We start from the raw sequence: 16,862 nt of genomic DNA on the forward strand, positions 1-16,862 counted from the left end.
GTTCTCATTCCCTCGGAAGTCTTCCTCGGGGATATCTTTACCAGCCTGGTTGACGTACCCAGGACCCGTCCTCCTGTGGCGACATGTAAGGGCCCGCAAGTCCGACCCCTTGGTCGAACAGGTCCACCTCCTCCACGCCAACCCTCAGTATGCCTATGTGGCATATCCTGACGGGCGAGAGGACACAGTCTCGATCCGAGACCTGGCGCCTGCAGGGGACGTAGCAACTCCTGTCGCTCCCATACCCCCAGTGACGAATCCATTATCCCTTATTTCTTCCCCGGACATAGTGCGGGCAGCATCGGGACCATTGCTTAACAGTTTTACTCCAATGCACAGCTTGCCTTAGCCCCGAAGATGGTCGCCACCGCAGGATGTGTCAGGATCCCCTGCACTACCGTCTCATCACGGTCAACCGGCCTGTGAGTCCGTGGGAGAACAGCTGGACGCCGTTTTGGGGAGAACGCCACCGCAAGTGCCTACTCCGGTGTCACCGCAGGTATTGAGGTGGTCACAACGACGGTGCGGTCCTCCAGACCGTCTGAACTTATAATCTGCTGACATTTTAGTCTGTTTTCGTACCCCGCCGGCCTTTGTTCTCAAAGGAGGGGTGAATGTGGTGAACCATCGTTGGTTCCCACTGGATAGTACTGAGCCAGGGCTGGCCAGTACTACAGGAATGTATATAGGTTACTGTGGGATTGTATTAATGTTGCTGTTGGGTTAGGGTGGGATTGTTACACCTGTGTTTGTTACTGTTGTGGCACATCCCAGTCGGGCTCCGCCTCCTGGGAGAGGTATAAGACTCCCTGCTCGGACGGGACCCCTTCAGTCTGGGATAGTGTGTTAAAGTTCTGATAGCTCCATTGTTAGTTAATAAAAGCCTTCTTTTACTGAAGCTTCGAGCCTCGTGTCCAATTGATGCGCATCACTAGTCAGCTGTGCTATTTTGGCAGATAAGCAACAGCAGTTCCTTGTACAGAGACCCATAGCCTTGACACAATCTGCCCCTAAATGGCCCTCTTCTCGAAGTAAACTCCTCAAAAAAAGCCTCAAACCCCCTGACCTTTGAAACTATCATCCCATCTGCAACTTCCCTTTCTTCTCCCACACCCTTGATTGTGGTCAGTTCCCAAAATCCCATCTCATATTTCCATTCCTTCCACAGTACTCAGACAACCATTACCAAAGACACAATGACATTCTTTGCGACTAGTCGTTGCGCACTATTATTCTTTGCTCTGTCTGCAACCTTTGACATGGTTGAACACACCAACATCTTTAAACACCTCTGTTACTCAACTCTGTGGAACTGCCTCTATTTTGTTCCAATCTTCCTTGTAGGTAATGCATTTTGGAAGGTCCAATGCATATAGGAATTATACTGCAAATTGTAAAACCCTTTGGAATATTGACAGGCAGTGAGATCTGGGTGTACATGTCCACTGATCACTGAAAGTGGCAATGCAGATGGATAAGGTAGTCAAGGCGGCATACAGTATGCGTGCCTTCCCTCAGTCAGGGCATTGAGTATTATAATTGGCAGGTTATGCTGCAGCTGTACAGAATCTTAATTAGGCCTCATTTAAGATATTGTGTACAATTCTGATTGCCACACCACCGGAAGGATATGGATGCTGTGGAGAGGGTACAGAAGAGATTTACCAGGATGTTGCCTGGTCTGGAGGGTATTAGCTATGAGGAAATGTTGGATAAACTCGGTTTGTTCTCACTGGAACGACAGAGGTTGAGGGGCAACCTGATAGAGATTTACATGATTATGAGTGGCATAGACAGAGTGGATAGTCAGATGCAGGGTAGAAAAGTCAAGAACTAGGGGACATAGGTTTAAGGTGCATGGCGAAAAAGTTGAGAGATGTGCGAGACAAGATTTTTACAGAGTGGTGAATGTCTGGAACCCTCTGCCTGGGGAGGTGGTAGAAGCAGGTAGGATAGCAGCATTTAAGGGGCATCAAGATGAATACACAAATAGGATGGGAATGGAAAGATATGGACTCCGTAAGTGCATATGATTTTATTTAGGCAGGCATCATGATCGGTGTGGGCTTGGAGGGCCGAAGAGCCTGTTCCTGTGCTGTACTTCCCTTTGTAAATTGTCTTCACTAATGATTTCACTTTTGACCCCTGCATTTTTCTTTACAAAATCCCCAGGACAACATCCTCAGTTTCCCCAGCTTCCTCATCTACATACTGCTTCTTGATATAGTCTGCAGTTTAATATATATATATTGGTAACAAGTTTGATCTCAGTCTCGTTCACCTCTTTTTTGTTTGTTCTGTGCTGAGTTAATTCCCCAACATTAGTCTTGGATGAACCACAATTTCCTCTTGCTAAACATTGTAACACGAAAAGCGTCAACTTCTCCCCCTACCACATACTCAAGGTGCTCGCCATTAACTTATCTGTCTGGTCTTCATCTTAGACTAACCCTGTTTGCAACTTCAGTGTGTTATTTAACCTGAGCTTCTAACTCTATATCCTCTCCAACACAAGGTAGCATGGTGACACAGTGGTTAATACTGCTGCTTCAGTGCCAGGGACTCGGGTTCGAATCCAGCCTTGGTTGACTGCTTGTGGAGTTTGTAAGTACACTATCAGTGTGGGTTTTCTCTGGGTGCTCCGGTTTCCTCCCACAGTCTATCGATGTGCAGGTCAGGTGGACTGGCTATGCTAAATTGCCCCTTAGTATCCCAACATGTGTAAATTAGGGGGATTGGGGTTATGGGGATAGGGCTTGGGTAAGATGATCTGTTGGAGAGTCAGTGTGGACTTGATGGGCCAAATGGTCTTTGGCATTGTAGGGATACCATACTATGATCATAAAGACCACCTATTTCCACCTCTCTAAAAAGGTTCTCTAGATCAGCAAGCGGAGTGAAGACTAGAAATTTTCATACCAATGTATTCACAGGGATAGGAATTACCTGAGATTTAATGATGAATAGACTTCGAAGAAAGTTTCAATACAAGGAAGTGGTTTCAAAAGAAGAGCAATAATTAGAAAAACAAACACTGATAGCAAACTGCAAAATAACACAGGGTGGGAGTAGGGCTAAATACACTGGATGAAGTCCATAAAAAGAAACAGTAGGCCAGCGATGACATTAAAAAACACTAACAGTGGAAGTGTTCCTAAAAATAATCCAAAAAAATGTTGGAGTCGCAAAAATAAAGCAGAACTAGGAGAGAGAGAAAGAAAAACAAACAAACAGTGGAGGCATATTCTGAAAATCAGTGGAAGCAAGAGTTAAGAGGAAACAGCAGTTACTGTTCAAAACAGCAACAGTAAGCAAAAGTTATTAGTCACAAGTAAGGCTTACATTAATACTGCAATGAAGTTACTATGAAATTCCCCTAGTCACCACACTCCGGCACCTGTTCGGGTCAATGCACCTAACCAGCACGTCTTTCAGACTGTAGGAGGAAACCAGAGCACCCGGAGGAAACCCATGCAGACATGGGGAGAACGTGCAAACTCCACACAGACGTGATTCAAGCCGGGAACCGAACCCGGGTCCCTGGCGCTGTGAAGCAGCAGTGCTAACCACTGTGCCAATAGCAGACATCAGACAAAAAGATTGATCTTAATTCCACATTGCTTTTGTGCGGATAGGGACTGAAGCAAATCTTGTCAACCTTCACCAGTGGAACATAGTGCATATGTTACTGAAGTAGGAGAGGCGATGGCCTAGTGGTATTATTGCTCGACTATTAATCCAGAAACTCAACGAATGTTCTGGGGACTGGGGTTCAAATCCCACCATGACAGATGGTGGAATTTGAATTCAATAAAAAATCTGGAATTAAGAATCTACTGATGATCATGAAACCATTGTCGATTGTCAGGAAAACCCATCTGGTTCACTAATACCCTTAAGGGAAGGAAATCTGCTGTCCTTACCTAGTCTGGCCTACGTATGACTCCAGAGCCACAGCAATGTGGCTGACTCTCAGCTGACCTCCCAGGGGAACTAGGAAAGGGGACAATAAGTGCTGGCCAGCCAGCGACACCCATGTCCCACAAATTAATAAAAATCCAGAAACCTGAACTAATAGCCCAGTGACACAAATTCAAATCCCACCATAACAGCTGGAGGAACTTAAATTCAATTAAATAAATTTGGAATAAAAAGCTTGCATCAGTTATGGTGACCATTAAACTACTGATTGTTGTAAAAACCTAATTAGTTCACTAATGTTTTTTAGGGAAGGAAATCTGCCATCCGTATGCAGTCTGATCTACATACGACTCCAGACCCTCAGTCATGTGGTTGACTCTTAACTGCCCTCTTAAATGGACGAGCAAACCACTCAGTTGTATCAAACCATGAACGAAAAGTTGAAAATAAAATGGGACAGATCATTTAACATCGATCTTAGCAGCAGGAATGACAGTGACACACTCGCTAACATCTGGGGCCCTATGTCTAAATTGGGAGAGTTGGCCAACATTTTTAGTCTTCCAGTCAAACGCAGCAGAAAGTACTAATTGGCTGGCAGGCCATGGTGGGTTCCTGGCAGCAACAGGTCAATGCACGAGATGCAAAGGAAGAGTTACATAGAAAATAATAGTAGGCCATTCAGCCTTCAAGCCTGCTCTGCCATTCATTATCATGACTGATCATCAAATTCTATACTCTGATCACCCCCCCCCCCCCCACCCCATATCTCTTGACTCCTATAGCCCAAGAGCTATATCTAATTTCTTCTTGAAATCAATGTTTTGGCCTTAACTATGTGATAATGAATTCCACAGATTCATCACTTGGAGAATAAATTTCTCCTCACCTTAGTCCTAAAAGGTTTATCCAACTATGAGCCCTGGTGGACTCCCCCACCATTGGGAACATTCTTTCTGAATCTACCCTGTCGAACACTGTTCAAATTTTATAAGTTTCTATGAGGTCCCCTCTCACTCTTCTAAACTCCAATGAATATAATCCTAACCGACTTAGACCTGCCTTTCCAAGAATCAGCCTGGTAAACCTTTGCTTTACTCCCTCTATAGCAAGGACATCCTTCCTCAGATAAGGACACCAAAACTGCACACAATGCTGCAGGTGTAGCCTCACCAACGCCCCGTACAATTGCAGTAGAACATCCTTATTCCTATACTTAAATCCTTTCGCCATGAAGGCCAACACACCATTTGCCTTCTTTACTGCCTGCTGTACCTGCATGCTTACTTTCAGCGTCTGATGCATGAGGATACCAAAGTCTCGCTGAGTATCCACCTCTCTCAATTTACATGCATTCAAATAATAATCTGCCTTCCTATTTTTGCTACTGAAGAGAACCACCTCACATTTATCCACATTATACTGCATGTCATGCATATGCCCACTCACTTAGTCTGTCCAAATCATGTTGAAGCATCTCTGTATCCTCCTCACAGATCACCCTCCCACCCAACTTTGAATTTGGGTCCCTCTTCCAATTCATTTACGATGTGAACAGTCAGAGCCTAGCACAGATCCCTGCAGTACCCCACTAATCACTGCCTACCAAATCGGAAAAAGACCCACTTATGCCAACTCTTTGCTACTAACCAGATTTCTATTCCTCCTAAGACACAACCTGCAATCCCAAGCGCTTTAACTTTACACAGTAGTCTGCTGTGTGAGGCCTTGTCGAAAGCCTTCTGAAAGTCTAAATAAACTACAACCACCAGTTCCAGAAATTTAAGTGGTGGGGTATGTCTCCAGGTGAGAGGAAGGGGAGGGAAGAGTGCGCAAATTTTCTTTCCGGGTGTACATCAATAAGCTAGAAAAGCAACATATTTTTATGACGACACTCTACAATTTTCTTAAATTTGAAACTTAACTGAAGCATAGTTTCAAAGTAGTTGTTTAAAATGCAAACATTTTCTTTTGAAAAAACTTTGTTTGCAAAATTTGGCGAATAAATTGCCAAACTAGAACATATTGAATATAAAATGAATACCAAAGTCTAGCTGGTGAAATAAAAGTCTTTTGCCCATTTACTTTGGTGCCTTATGTAGTGAAGGCGGCTGTTAAAAATTTCCAATAAAACTTAATGAGCAAAGATGACATTACTGAGCCTTATGCTGCCACTCTTATCCTATGTTTTAGATTTGGAAAAAGGTGACGGCAATAAAAACAAATGAACAAAATTGGAATGCCAAAACGTACACATTTCTGCTGCAAATAAGAGATGGAGAATGCCCCCTGCTGGCTACAGACAGAATTTCAATGTTACTGAAAAATTTGTAAAGACCACAATTTAAAATTTATTCTCCCATGTCCCAGTTTTTTGTGGATAAAGACTTCACATTGGCCTCAAGGTTTACAATTCCAGCCTAAACGGACACGGTAATCTAGATGAACACACAACTACAACGGTCATTTTCATATTGTATTCAGACTATAATCTGAAGCAAATTCTTTGATTCACTTGAAGATGCTTTGAATTCAAAATTCCAGAGGCAAAATATATTAATAGTCCTCCTAAGTCTTGAAGACAACTATGCCTTTCATGCTTTCACAAAATATAACTCCTCCTAGGTTTTTGCTCACAATTGTAATAACATTCAGCGACAAGTTTATATTTTTGCCAGGAAATAAATGTTTTCTTTCTCTTTTGGCAATCTAAGTGTAGGTTGCTTGTATAGGTTCATTTCCAGCTTTAAAAACTTAGCTGTAAAATGTAGTAACGAGTCATCACAGTTCTGACATTTCAAAAAACAAGTAAAAGGATTTACAATACATTAGATGAAACACTTGGAAATTGGAAAATTAGCTGAACAGCTGCTGTGAACCTGGCAAAATGTTCTGCTAGAACCAGGTAATACAGCGTGAATCTTGACTACCTGCGGCACACCCATCACTTTAGTTATTATATCTGAACTAGAAGAGAGTAACACTGTAGTATCTCATCCAAGTGGTCGCTCTTTGTTGGTGAGCCTAGATTGCATCAGATTAGCTGGATATTACAGGGGTGCAGGCATTATTGTAATTTAAATCTTTCATTCCCATGACAATCACTTGATATACATGAGAAACTCATATGAGAAACTTTAATATTTTGTTTTCCAATCCTGTGACATTAGCTACGCTCAACCAGGAGGACATCATTGCATTTAGGACATTGACTTAGAATTTGCTAAAAGCTTGCAATGTTGTAATGGTGCCATCATCAATGTGACACAGATAAAAGGAAATTTGTGTGTTGGTAACTCGGGTCTTTACCTGTTTGGGAGAAATCCAGAACAGAGTGGAACATTTAGAAGTGTAATCAAGAAGCATTTTTTCCCCCACATTAGAGTGGAAGTCAAGAACTCACTTCTTCAAAAGGCTATGGATGAGAGGCTAATTTAAATTTTCAGGACATGTATGACTGAGCCAGCAAGCTTTCTCACGAGGGCAGGTATTGCTCGAGGGAGTGGTGACTGAAATGTGCCACCATTGAGGCAACCTGTTCCATCTCTATTATGGGACTACAACTTAACATCTCCACTGATCTGTGGAGGGGCAGACTATCGGGCAACCATATGAATTAATCCCTTATGCATTTGGGTATCTCCGCCTATCCAAGGTGCCGGAAATGGAGCACCATCTTGGCCATAGGTAGAGTACCCCTGAGAAATGCTACTACGGATGGCTCAGGCTGCAAGGATAGCCAAGGGCAATACTTAAGTAACCACATGCTTCTTGGCTGATTACAGAATGTCACGTGCCAGAACTAAGCGGTTATTGTTTACATGGTGTCTGCAGCTGTCTGACAGGCAATCTAATACTTAAATTACTACTACACAGAACACACCTTTCTTGTAAAAGCTGAATGCATGGTAGTGAATCTTTTTGGGAGGATGGCCTTCTGCAATCCATGCAGTTTTGGGGCCTCAAGCCTCCTGCTGCTCCATCCGAAATGTTGAATATCCTCTTCTAGTGTCAGAATTTAGTGTACCAGGATCACCATCTGTCCTTGAACACAAAAATTGGGAGCCGCAGACCATATGGTCTCCCTTTATCAGTGCTTCCTGTGAGAAGAGCCAGTTACTAAACCAATTTTTGATTCTTAATGTTGGCTTAAGTATTGAAATTTAGTCTTCAGTTTGGGTGAAATTCTATTTACCAAAATGTTTCAGTACAACTAAAACTCCATGAGCCTCTATTAAAATAGTCACTGCTAACACAACAAATTGTACTCAAAAACATCTATTGGTTTAGTCAAAAATGAGCACAGAGTTCAATTATAAATAGAATGCACTGGGAAATATTTTTTATAGATAGCGGAGAACAACACTAATACAAATTAAATAACATGCAGAAATTGTGCATATGTTTTATTTATAATTTGCTCACAAAAATCCAGTGATTGAATAAACAAAAACAACTGCTGAGAAATCATAGAAAGGTAAGAATTAATCCAATGGCTCTGTATGACAAAGTGACCAAAAGCACAAATCTTAAATGGAAACACAAACACCTCACACAGGAATGTTAAAAAACACACACAAATATCCCTGAATTTCTGTAAACGTTAGCTACAAGGTTTAAGCCAAAAATATCAAGAATACAAACATTGGCAAATTTGAAGAGGAGAGGAGCATAGCACTTATGAAAAATTGAACAGTCAACACCACAATTTCCTCCAGTAATGCCATTTTATTAGCTGGCATCGGTTTTCCTACCTGAAACATAATGCATTCATACCCGCCTACAAAATCAATTCATCAAACCCTTCCCTTTATGGAATAATATCGTATTACATAAGTACTCTGATGCTTCACAACTTTGTAAATATGAATTTATGCATTTCTAGCTTCCAATCAGCAATTTGTGAAAGCCAATTGTTAAAAACTACTGACAGAGCTAAAATTATAGCCTGTCATGAAATTTTGGAAGCATATACCTCAAAAATCACTTCCCAGTTTGTTTTCCATTGATCACAATAGAGAACAAAAGTGGCCATTAAGAATGCCAGATTAACATTAATCACCGAGCAAAGAAATGCACTTCTAAATATGAACTACCAGTTTGATTGTTGTGGTTGATTGCTTATTATTGACCAGAGCTGGTATAAAGCTGCACAATATATTTACCCACTGATTATAATCCCAAAACAGTCATACTACACAAGATTTCTACCAAGTGAACAGAAAAGCCATAATTTATATGAACAAATTAACATTAGCTGCACATATTTACAAAGGACTTTCAGCTATATTGTAGTTGGAGTTGATAACCTATGATATTGTATGTTTTTCGGCCCTCTACGCTCTTGACCTACTCTCGAACATTAGAATAGTAAACTTAAGCATATTTGTACAAAAAATGGTGCCAACAAAATAGCTTATACATATCTTGGAGAATTCTTGGCTTTTAGAACAGAGTTATAACAGTCCAGTTAGTTAAAAGAGTTTGGGCAGTTGTCGGAGTCGATTTACATCGAGAATGTTGCCCACCGCATCACTGTTTTTTGTGAACTTTTGTCTCTCGGAAGCATTTGGCATTAATTTCTTGGAAAAGTCCCGAATTCTTTCAATTCCATTTTCCTTTTCAGGATTTTGGGTGCAACAGATTTCTTCAGCAAACATATTAATTTTGGGTTTTGGAATATTTGGAAACGGCTGACAATCTTGGGCCCGTGCATCCATATTCTGCTGTTTGGAGGAAGCAACTTCATTAGTAATGTTTTTTAGAACATTTCCATCTCTCTTGGATAAAGACTCCAAGGTACAGTGGTGCTTAATCTGGACTTCAACCACTTTTTCAGATCTTTCTTTTCCCACAGAAACACTTTCCAAATCAGATTTTATGGGCTGTACGATAGAACTTGACAAATCTTCCTCCTCTTCACTGCTGTGAGCATCCTCCACAAGTCCATATCTCCTCATGTATTTACGTGTGGCAAACGACATGTTATTGGGTGAAATCAGGCTCAGGCCTACCATGCTTCTGTCTGTGCTCAATTCTAGCAGACTATTTAGGGATGTTGATTCACAGTTATCGCCATGTCTGAGAGACATTTGGGAGAGCTGAGCATCATTCAGGTACTTCAGAGCTATAGCATTAGCCTCCATGCTGAGGTCCGCTCCACCAGCCCCAAGTCCACTTGTGCCAACATTGACAAAGGACATGTAGTTCAACCTTGGGATAACTGCTTCAGGGTTTATGCGAGCCAATGTGCTAAAAACAAGAAGTTAAAACATTACGCACATGTTTATTCAAAAAAATCCTGCATCACATTGCCACAAAACTAGCACAGTGGTTAGCACTGCTGCTTCACAGCTCCAGGGTCCTGGGTTCAATTCCCGGCTCGGGTCACTGTCTGTGTGGAGTTTGCACATTCTCGTGTCTGCGTGGGTTTCCTCCGGGTGCTCCGGTTTCCTCCCACAGTCCAAAGATGTGCGGGTTAGGTTGATTGGCCAGGTTAAAAAAAAAAATTGCCCCTTAGAGTCCTGAGATGCGTAGGTTAGAGGGATTAGCGGGTAAATATGTGGGGATAGGGCCTGGGTGGGATTGTGGTCGGTGCAGACTCGATGGGCCGAATGGCCTCCTTCTGCACTGTAGGGTTTCTATGATTTCTATGATAACTAGAAATATTTTTAGAGACTGATGCTTTATTATATCATTGAAACGGCAAAACTTTATGGCCATATGTAAGCAAATGCAAAACCCCTTTTGCACTAGTGACATTCCACAAACAGTTAATCTACAATGTAGGGGTTAGGGGTTTGGATGGAGAGGAGTTTGTTAGGTGTGTCCAGGAGAGTTTCCTGACACAGTATGTGGATAAGCCTACTAGAGGAGAGGCTGTACTTGATCTGGTGCTGGCTAATGAACCTGGACAGGTGGAGGATCTCTCGGTGGGTGAGCATCTTGGGGATAGCGATCATAATTCTATCTCCTTCACGATAGCATTGGAAAGAGATAGGATCAGGCAGGCTAGGAAAGTGTTTCTCTGGAGTAAAGGGAAATACAGTGTCATCAGGGAGGAAATTAGACGGGTAAATTGGAAGGAGGCATTCTTGGGGAAAAGTACCGAAGGAAAGTGGAGGATTTTCAAGGAATGTTTGTCTGGAGCTCTGCATGACAACGTTCCGATGAGACAGGGGGGTGTTGGTAGGGTACGGGAACCGTGGTGCACGAAGGTTGTGATGAACCTGGTGAATAAGAAAAGAGAGGCGTACAGAAGGTTCAGAGAGCTAGGAGGTGTTAAGGATTTAGAGGAGTATACGGGATGTAGGAAGGAGCTTAAGAAGGAAATTAGGAGAGCGAGAAGGGGTCATGAGAAGGCCTTGGCGGGTAAGATTAAGGAGAATCCCAAGGCTTTCTACAAATATGTCAAGAGTAAAAGGATGAGATGTGAAGGCATAGGACCCTTAAAAGGTGAAGGGGGAAAAGTTTGTGCGGAACCGTTAGAAATGGCGGAGGTGCTTAATGAATACTTTACCTCGGTATTCACGGTGGAAAGGGATCTGGGTGGTTGTACTGCTGGTTTGCGGTGGACAGAAAGGATCGAGCATGTGGACATAAAGAAAGAGGATGTGTTGGAACTATTGAATGGCATCAAGGTTGGTAAGTCGCCGGGACCGGATGGGATGTACCCCAAGTTACTGTGGGAGGCGAGGGAGGAGATTGCGGAGCCTTTGGCGATGATCTTTGCATCGTCGATGGAGACAGGAGAGGTTCCGGAGGATTGCAGATGTGGTCCCTATATTCAAGAAAGGGAACAGGGACAGCCCGGGAAATTACCGACCGGTGAGTCTAACCTCAGTGGTTGGTAAGTTGATGGAGAGGATCCTGAGAGACAGGATTTATGATCATCTAGAGAAGTTTAGTATGATCAAAAGTAGTCAGCACGGCTTTGTCAAGGGCAGGTCGTGCCTTACGAGCCTGGTTGAGTTCTTTGAAAATGTGACCAAACACATTGACGAAGGAAGAGCGGTGGATGTGGTCTATATGGACTTCAGCAAGGCGTTCGATAAGGTCCCCCATGCAAGACTTCTTGAGAAAGTGAGAGGGCATGGGATCCAAGGGGCTGTTGCCTTGTGGATCCAGAACTGGCTTGCCTGCAGAAGGCAGAGAGTGGCTGTGGAGGGGTCTTTCTCTGCATGGAGGTCAGTGACCAGTGGAGTGCCCCAGGGATCTGTTCTGGGACCCTTGCTGTTTGTCATTTTCATAAATGACCTGGATGAGGAAGTGGAGGGATGGGTTGGTAAGTTTGCTGACGACACCAAGGTAGGTGGTGTTGTGGATAGTTTGGAGGGATGTCAGAAGTTGCAGCGAGACATAGATAGAATGCAAGACTGGGCGGAGAAGTGGCAGATGGACTTCAACCCGGATAAGTGTGTGGTGATCCATTTTGGCAGATCCAATGGGATGAAGCAGCAGTATAATATGAAGGGTACCATTCTTAGCAGTGTAGAGGATCAGAAGGACCTTGGGGTCCGGGTCCATAGGACTCTTAAATCGGCCTCGCAGGTGGAGGATGCGGTCAAGAAGGCGTACGGCGTACTGGCCTTCATTAATCGAGGGATTGAGTTTAGGAGTCGGGAGATAATGCTGCAGCTTTATAGGACCCTGGTTAGACCCCACTTGGAGTACTGCGCGCAGTTCTGGTCACCTCATTACAGGAAAGATGTTGAAGCCATTGAAAGGGTGCAGAGGAGATTTACAAGGATGTTGCCTGGATTGGGGGGCATGCCTTATGAGGATAGGTTGAGGGAGCTTGGTCTCTTCTCCCTGGAGAGACGAAGGATGAGAGGTGACCTGATAGAGGTTTACAAGATGTTGAGAGGTCTGGATAGGGTAGACTCTCAGAGGCTATTTCCAAGGGCTGAAATGGTTGCTACGAGAGGACACAGGTTTAAGGTGCTGGGGGGTAGGTACAGAGGAGATGTCAGGGGTAAGTTTTTCACTCAGAGGGTGGTGGGTGAGTGGAATCGGCTGACGTCGGTGGTGGTGGAGGCAAACTCGTTGGGGTCTTTTAAGAGACTTCTGGATGAGTACATGGGATTTAATGGGATTGAGGGCTATAGATAGGCCTAGAGGTGGGGATGTGATCGGCGCAACTTGTGGGCCGAAGGGCCTGTTTGTGCTGTGGCTTTCTATGTTCTATGTTAATGTTGGATGAAGGAGGAATGTTTGTCAGAAGAGAGAAACTCCCTGCTCTTCGACAGTCGACTGGAACAGGCAGATGGAACCCGAAAGTCAGCACCTCTAACATTCAGCATTCCCTTGCCATGTCAGACTGAATTATGAACAAGTGTTGTTGGGGTTTGAACATACAACTCAACCCACAGATTAAAAAGCTACCAAGTGCACAAAGTCAAGGAGACACATCACATCAGATATAAGATTAAAAGCATTATATTCTGAGCAGGCATTTTATCTATTGAAGTTTATTAAGCCAAGACCATCAATGGAGGTCAAGGGGGAAACCTTTCAATGACTTGAGTCACTCTTAACACAGCAAGATGTTAAGATAGACAAACCATAGCCTAGGGCAGTGCTGCAGAGTTCCTCAGTTTAATCAACAAGGTCAGGTATGGCGCTGTATGCTGACTATTCTTCAGTTTTCATCATAACATAGAAGTCCTCACATGACGAAGTAGCCCATGTCAGCCTACAGCAGGACCTGGATATCAGTAGTCTTGGGTTGACAAGTACATTTGGAGCACATAAGCATTGGCTGTACCCACTTTCAACCAGAAAAAGGCCCAATCGTTACTCTATGATCTTTAGCTCTTGCACCACCATTATACAAAAAATTAACACCAGCCTTACAAACACTGCAGCTTCAAATGCATTGACATTGTGTAAAGTGCCCAACTTCCCTCATCACAAAAGCTTCTCCAACATCTACAGGGCTCAAGTCAGGTATGTGGTGGGATACTAACAAAGCAAGTCCTCTTGATTAGTGGCTGCCGCTGGACTAAGTATCTATTCCCTCCATTATGGGTGCATTATGACTTTAATTCAGAGTAAACTGCAACAAATTATGTTTTTCAAAGTTCTAGCACCTCTCAATGCAGTAATTTCTACAAACTAGAAGGCAAACAGCATGGTAAAAGTCACCTATTATCCTGAATTGAACATAACGTTTCTCCTTCACTATTTCTGCCAAAATTCTGGAATTTCCTGTCTGACATCACTATCACCAGGAGTGTAGTGGTTCAAGGCAGCAGCCCACCTCCTTCTTAGGGCTACGAGTGATAATTGATTATTGCACCATTGTCAATATATCATACATCCCGAGAACAAAAACTGGAAAAATCCCAAATTCTACAGTTACTTTTGAACGCACTCAAACAAGTTGATCTAATTGAGCTAATGCAGTCATTGTGAAAATGCTGGGGCTGAGAGCATGTCTGTGATGCTCATCTGCTAACCTGGCCTTTCCTCTGAGCCGCTGTTCCCTGATGGGAAATGGCTTAAATAGAAACATTCTGACGTCAATTACTTGCTAATTACTGTTGCTATTGAAAGTTTCTGCAAATCAACAGCCATGGGGCTCTTACCTTGTAGAGAGATCACATTATCTAAAAAGGTCTAAGGAAAAGCAAGTGAGTTCTAAATATAGATTTGTTCAATGTCACATCAATACCTTGCATTTTCAACTTTGCTTTTGGTCTTGGTCATACTGGAAGATTCAAGATCAATTTTCACTCCCATTTTCTTCAGTTGTCTCAGGGTTGCGCTCAGCACATTATTATCTTCCTTTTGACCAGTCTGGTGTTCAGACCGTTTGTTCCTCTTATCAGCGAACTGCACAGAGGTTTCCGATTCAGCATTTTTATTCTCCGTTCTCTGGTTTAGTTTTGCAGGGGAAGATTCTAATAGTTGGTTCACCTGGCCCTCATAGAAAAATGAACATTTATTAATTTAAACCAGCTAATTGTGTGAGCATTTTTACAAATTGTATGCATATTGTGACAATTTCTACACTAATTGCAACCTTCATCTTTGCCATAATGCTATATCATGCAGGCATTTTAGCTAGGGGAAGAGATGCTGAAACAGTCAACTCAGTTTACATTTGTATCATTTTCCACATCTGTATAATAAAAGTATCTGCCAAGCATCTTTGATGGAGAATTCAGTCCATCATTGGTTTACATACAGAATTCTTGGAATGAGTTATAAAAGCTTATTTTCTAATTAACCCAGTTTGCATAACTACATGTATGCAAAGAAAGATGAAAGCAAATTACTGTGGATGCTGAAATCTGAAACAAACAGAAAATGCTGGAAAATTTCAGATCTTGAGACCCCGCCAGCGATCTTACAGACAGAGCATGGGCTCAAGATTGCGCCCAACCGGTTTCTACTCATGTTCGCCTGTTACACAGTAAGTACCCTTACCCAAGCATAGTGACTCTGCCTCACAGCCAAAAGGGAGAAGTGTGTGTGGGGTGGTTAGGCAGTGGTTCATGAATATGTGCAGGGGAGAGTCCGCAAGAAGGGTTGCTGAGTGAGTGGAGGGAGGTGGTACTGATTGTGTGTATGGTGGGGCTGGGGGAAAAGAGAAGATTCACCAAGTCTTCTATGAACAAGGAATATAGAGAGCTTGGCTGAAGTTTACTAGAGTACAAAGTACTTTGCAGAAATATCTATATGCATATGTTGATTTATAATGCACAAACTTTAGTAATTATATATTGAATGCTGTTTTACTGCTGCTTTGGTTTTGTTCATATCTGGGGTCATGTTAATTTTTAAATGTTAAAATAGGATCGCATTGGAAAATAATTTGGGAAGCACTAGCCTAATGGCTGAAAGATATGATCACGTCAGAGTAAATCATTTGGATCAGAAGTTTGTAAACTAGATCTTCAGTCTGTTCCAAGTCAAACATCAAGCTGCTAGAAGTTGAGGTGCTGCATTTGCTTTCAATTTTCAGTTACACTGGGAGTGGAGGGGACAAAAAAGACAGACAAAATTTGAGTTCTCATTCCTGACCGATTAGCATGACTGATGCTGGCCATTGGAAAAGGACAGGATCGGGGAATTGGATAACTGACTGCACATGCTGTCTTGGATTATACAAATATTAGGTATCGGGTAGCTAACTACTCACTTGAATGGAGGAGCGTTAGTGACATTTTAGATTGTCAATGAATACCATTGAAATAAAAGGGAAAGAAAACAAGGAAAAGTATCTATATATTCGATAAACAAAATGCAGCATGGAAACATTATAAAAATATAATTTACCACTCACCATTAAATTCTGGTAAAACCTTTGCTCATCTTGTAATGGGGAGTTACTTTGTGATTCTGTGATATGTTCACCATTTTTTTCTGTTTCTTTATTACCCTTATGATGTGGTACGTCTGATGGGCTACTTTGCAGGCACGTACTTGCACTCTCCCCAAGTACTGGGCTCTGAAAAGTGATATGAAGGTCCCAGCAGTTTTTTGTATGCTCAGGTGAACAGCTAAATGGCAATGAATTAAAAGCTTATTAGTCAATGTATTTTGGTTGCAAACAAAATAAGTGGAAATGAAAGCATGGTCAGCTCCAAAATGCTGCCACATAGTGGTAACATCATATGCTTGCATGAGGGACACAGGAGCTTTCAAAAATCATTAAATTGAACAGACAAGTGCGAAATGGTTTACGTACTATTGGAAATTCCGAGAAACCCAAGTTCAGCCCAGGCAAGGGTGAAATAGCCTTTCCTGCGCTAAAATGTTTGAACATATAATATTTGACATAGACTGGTGATTTTTTAAGGTCACTACACAATGTATCAAAGTGTGGTTTCGGCAACGTCATTAATTTCAGTATCCATATTTTCCCTACTAGATCAAAAGGACTTTTGGACAGTCATAACTTAATAATCGTGATAGTATCACCTTTCTTTTTA

The 16,862-nt window shown here is 42.4% G+C and overlaps 1 protein-coding gene across 4 annotated transcripts in view; it reads right to left on the minus strand.

Annotated features, from left to right (window-relative positions):
* Positions 1-8,248: 8,248 nt before the first annotated feature.
* The window catches only part of stil (STIL centriolar assembly protein), a 55,855-nt gene continuing 47,241 nt past the window's right edge, over positions 8,249-16,862 (minus strand). For 3 of the 4 annotated variants that reach the window (XM_078218540.1, XM_078218543.1, XM_078218542.1), the window contains 3 exons: positions 16,214-16,430; positions 14,597-14,847; positions 8,249-10,173 (listed from right to left, as the gene is read on the minus strand). In XM_078218540.1, the coding sequence (XP_078074666.1) occupies positions 9,396-10,173; positions 14,597-14,847; positions 16,214-16,430 (1,246 nt within the window). In that variant the 3' untranslated portion in view covers positions 8,249-9,395. The remainder of the gene's footprint in view (positions 10,174-14,596; positions 14,848-16,213; positions 16,431-16,862) is intronic. The other variant, XM_078218541.1, reaches the window with a different exon arrangement.

The sequence above is a fragment of the Mustelus asterias genome, chromosome 8 (genome assembly GCF_964213995.1).
Source record: "Mustelus asterias chromosome 8, sMusAst1.hap1.1, whole genome shotgun sequence".
NCBI lineage: Eukaryota > Metazoa > Chordata > Chondrichthyes > Carcharhiniformes > Triakidae > Mustelus > Mustelus asterias.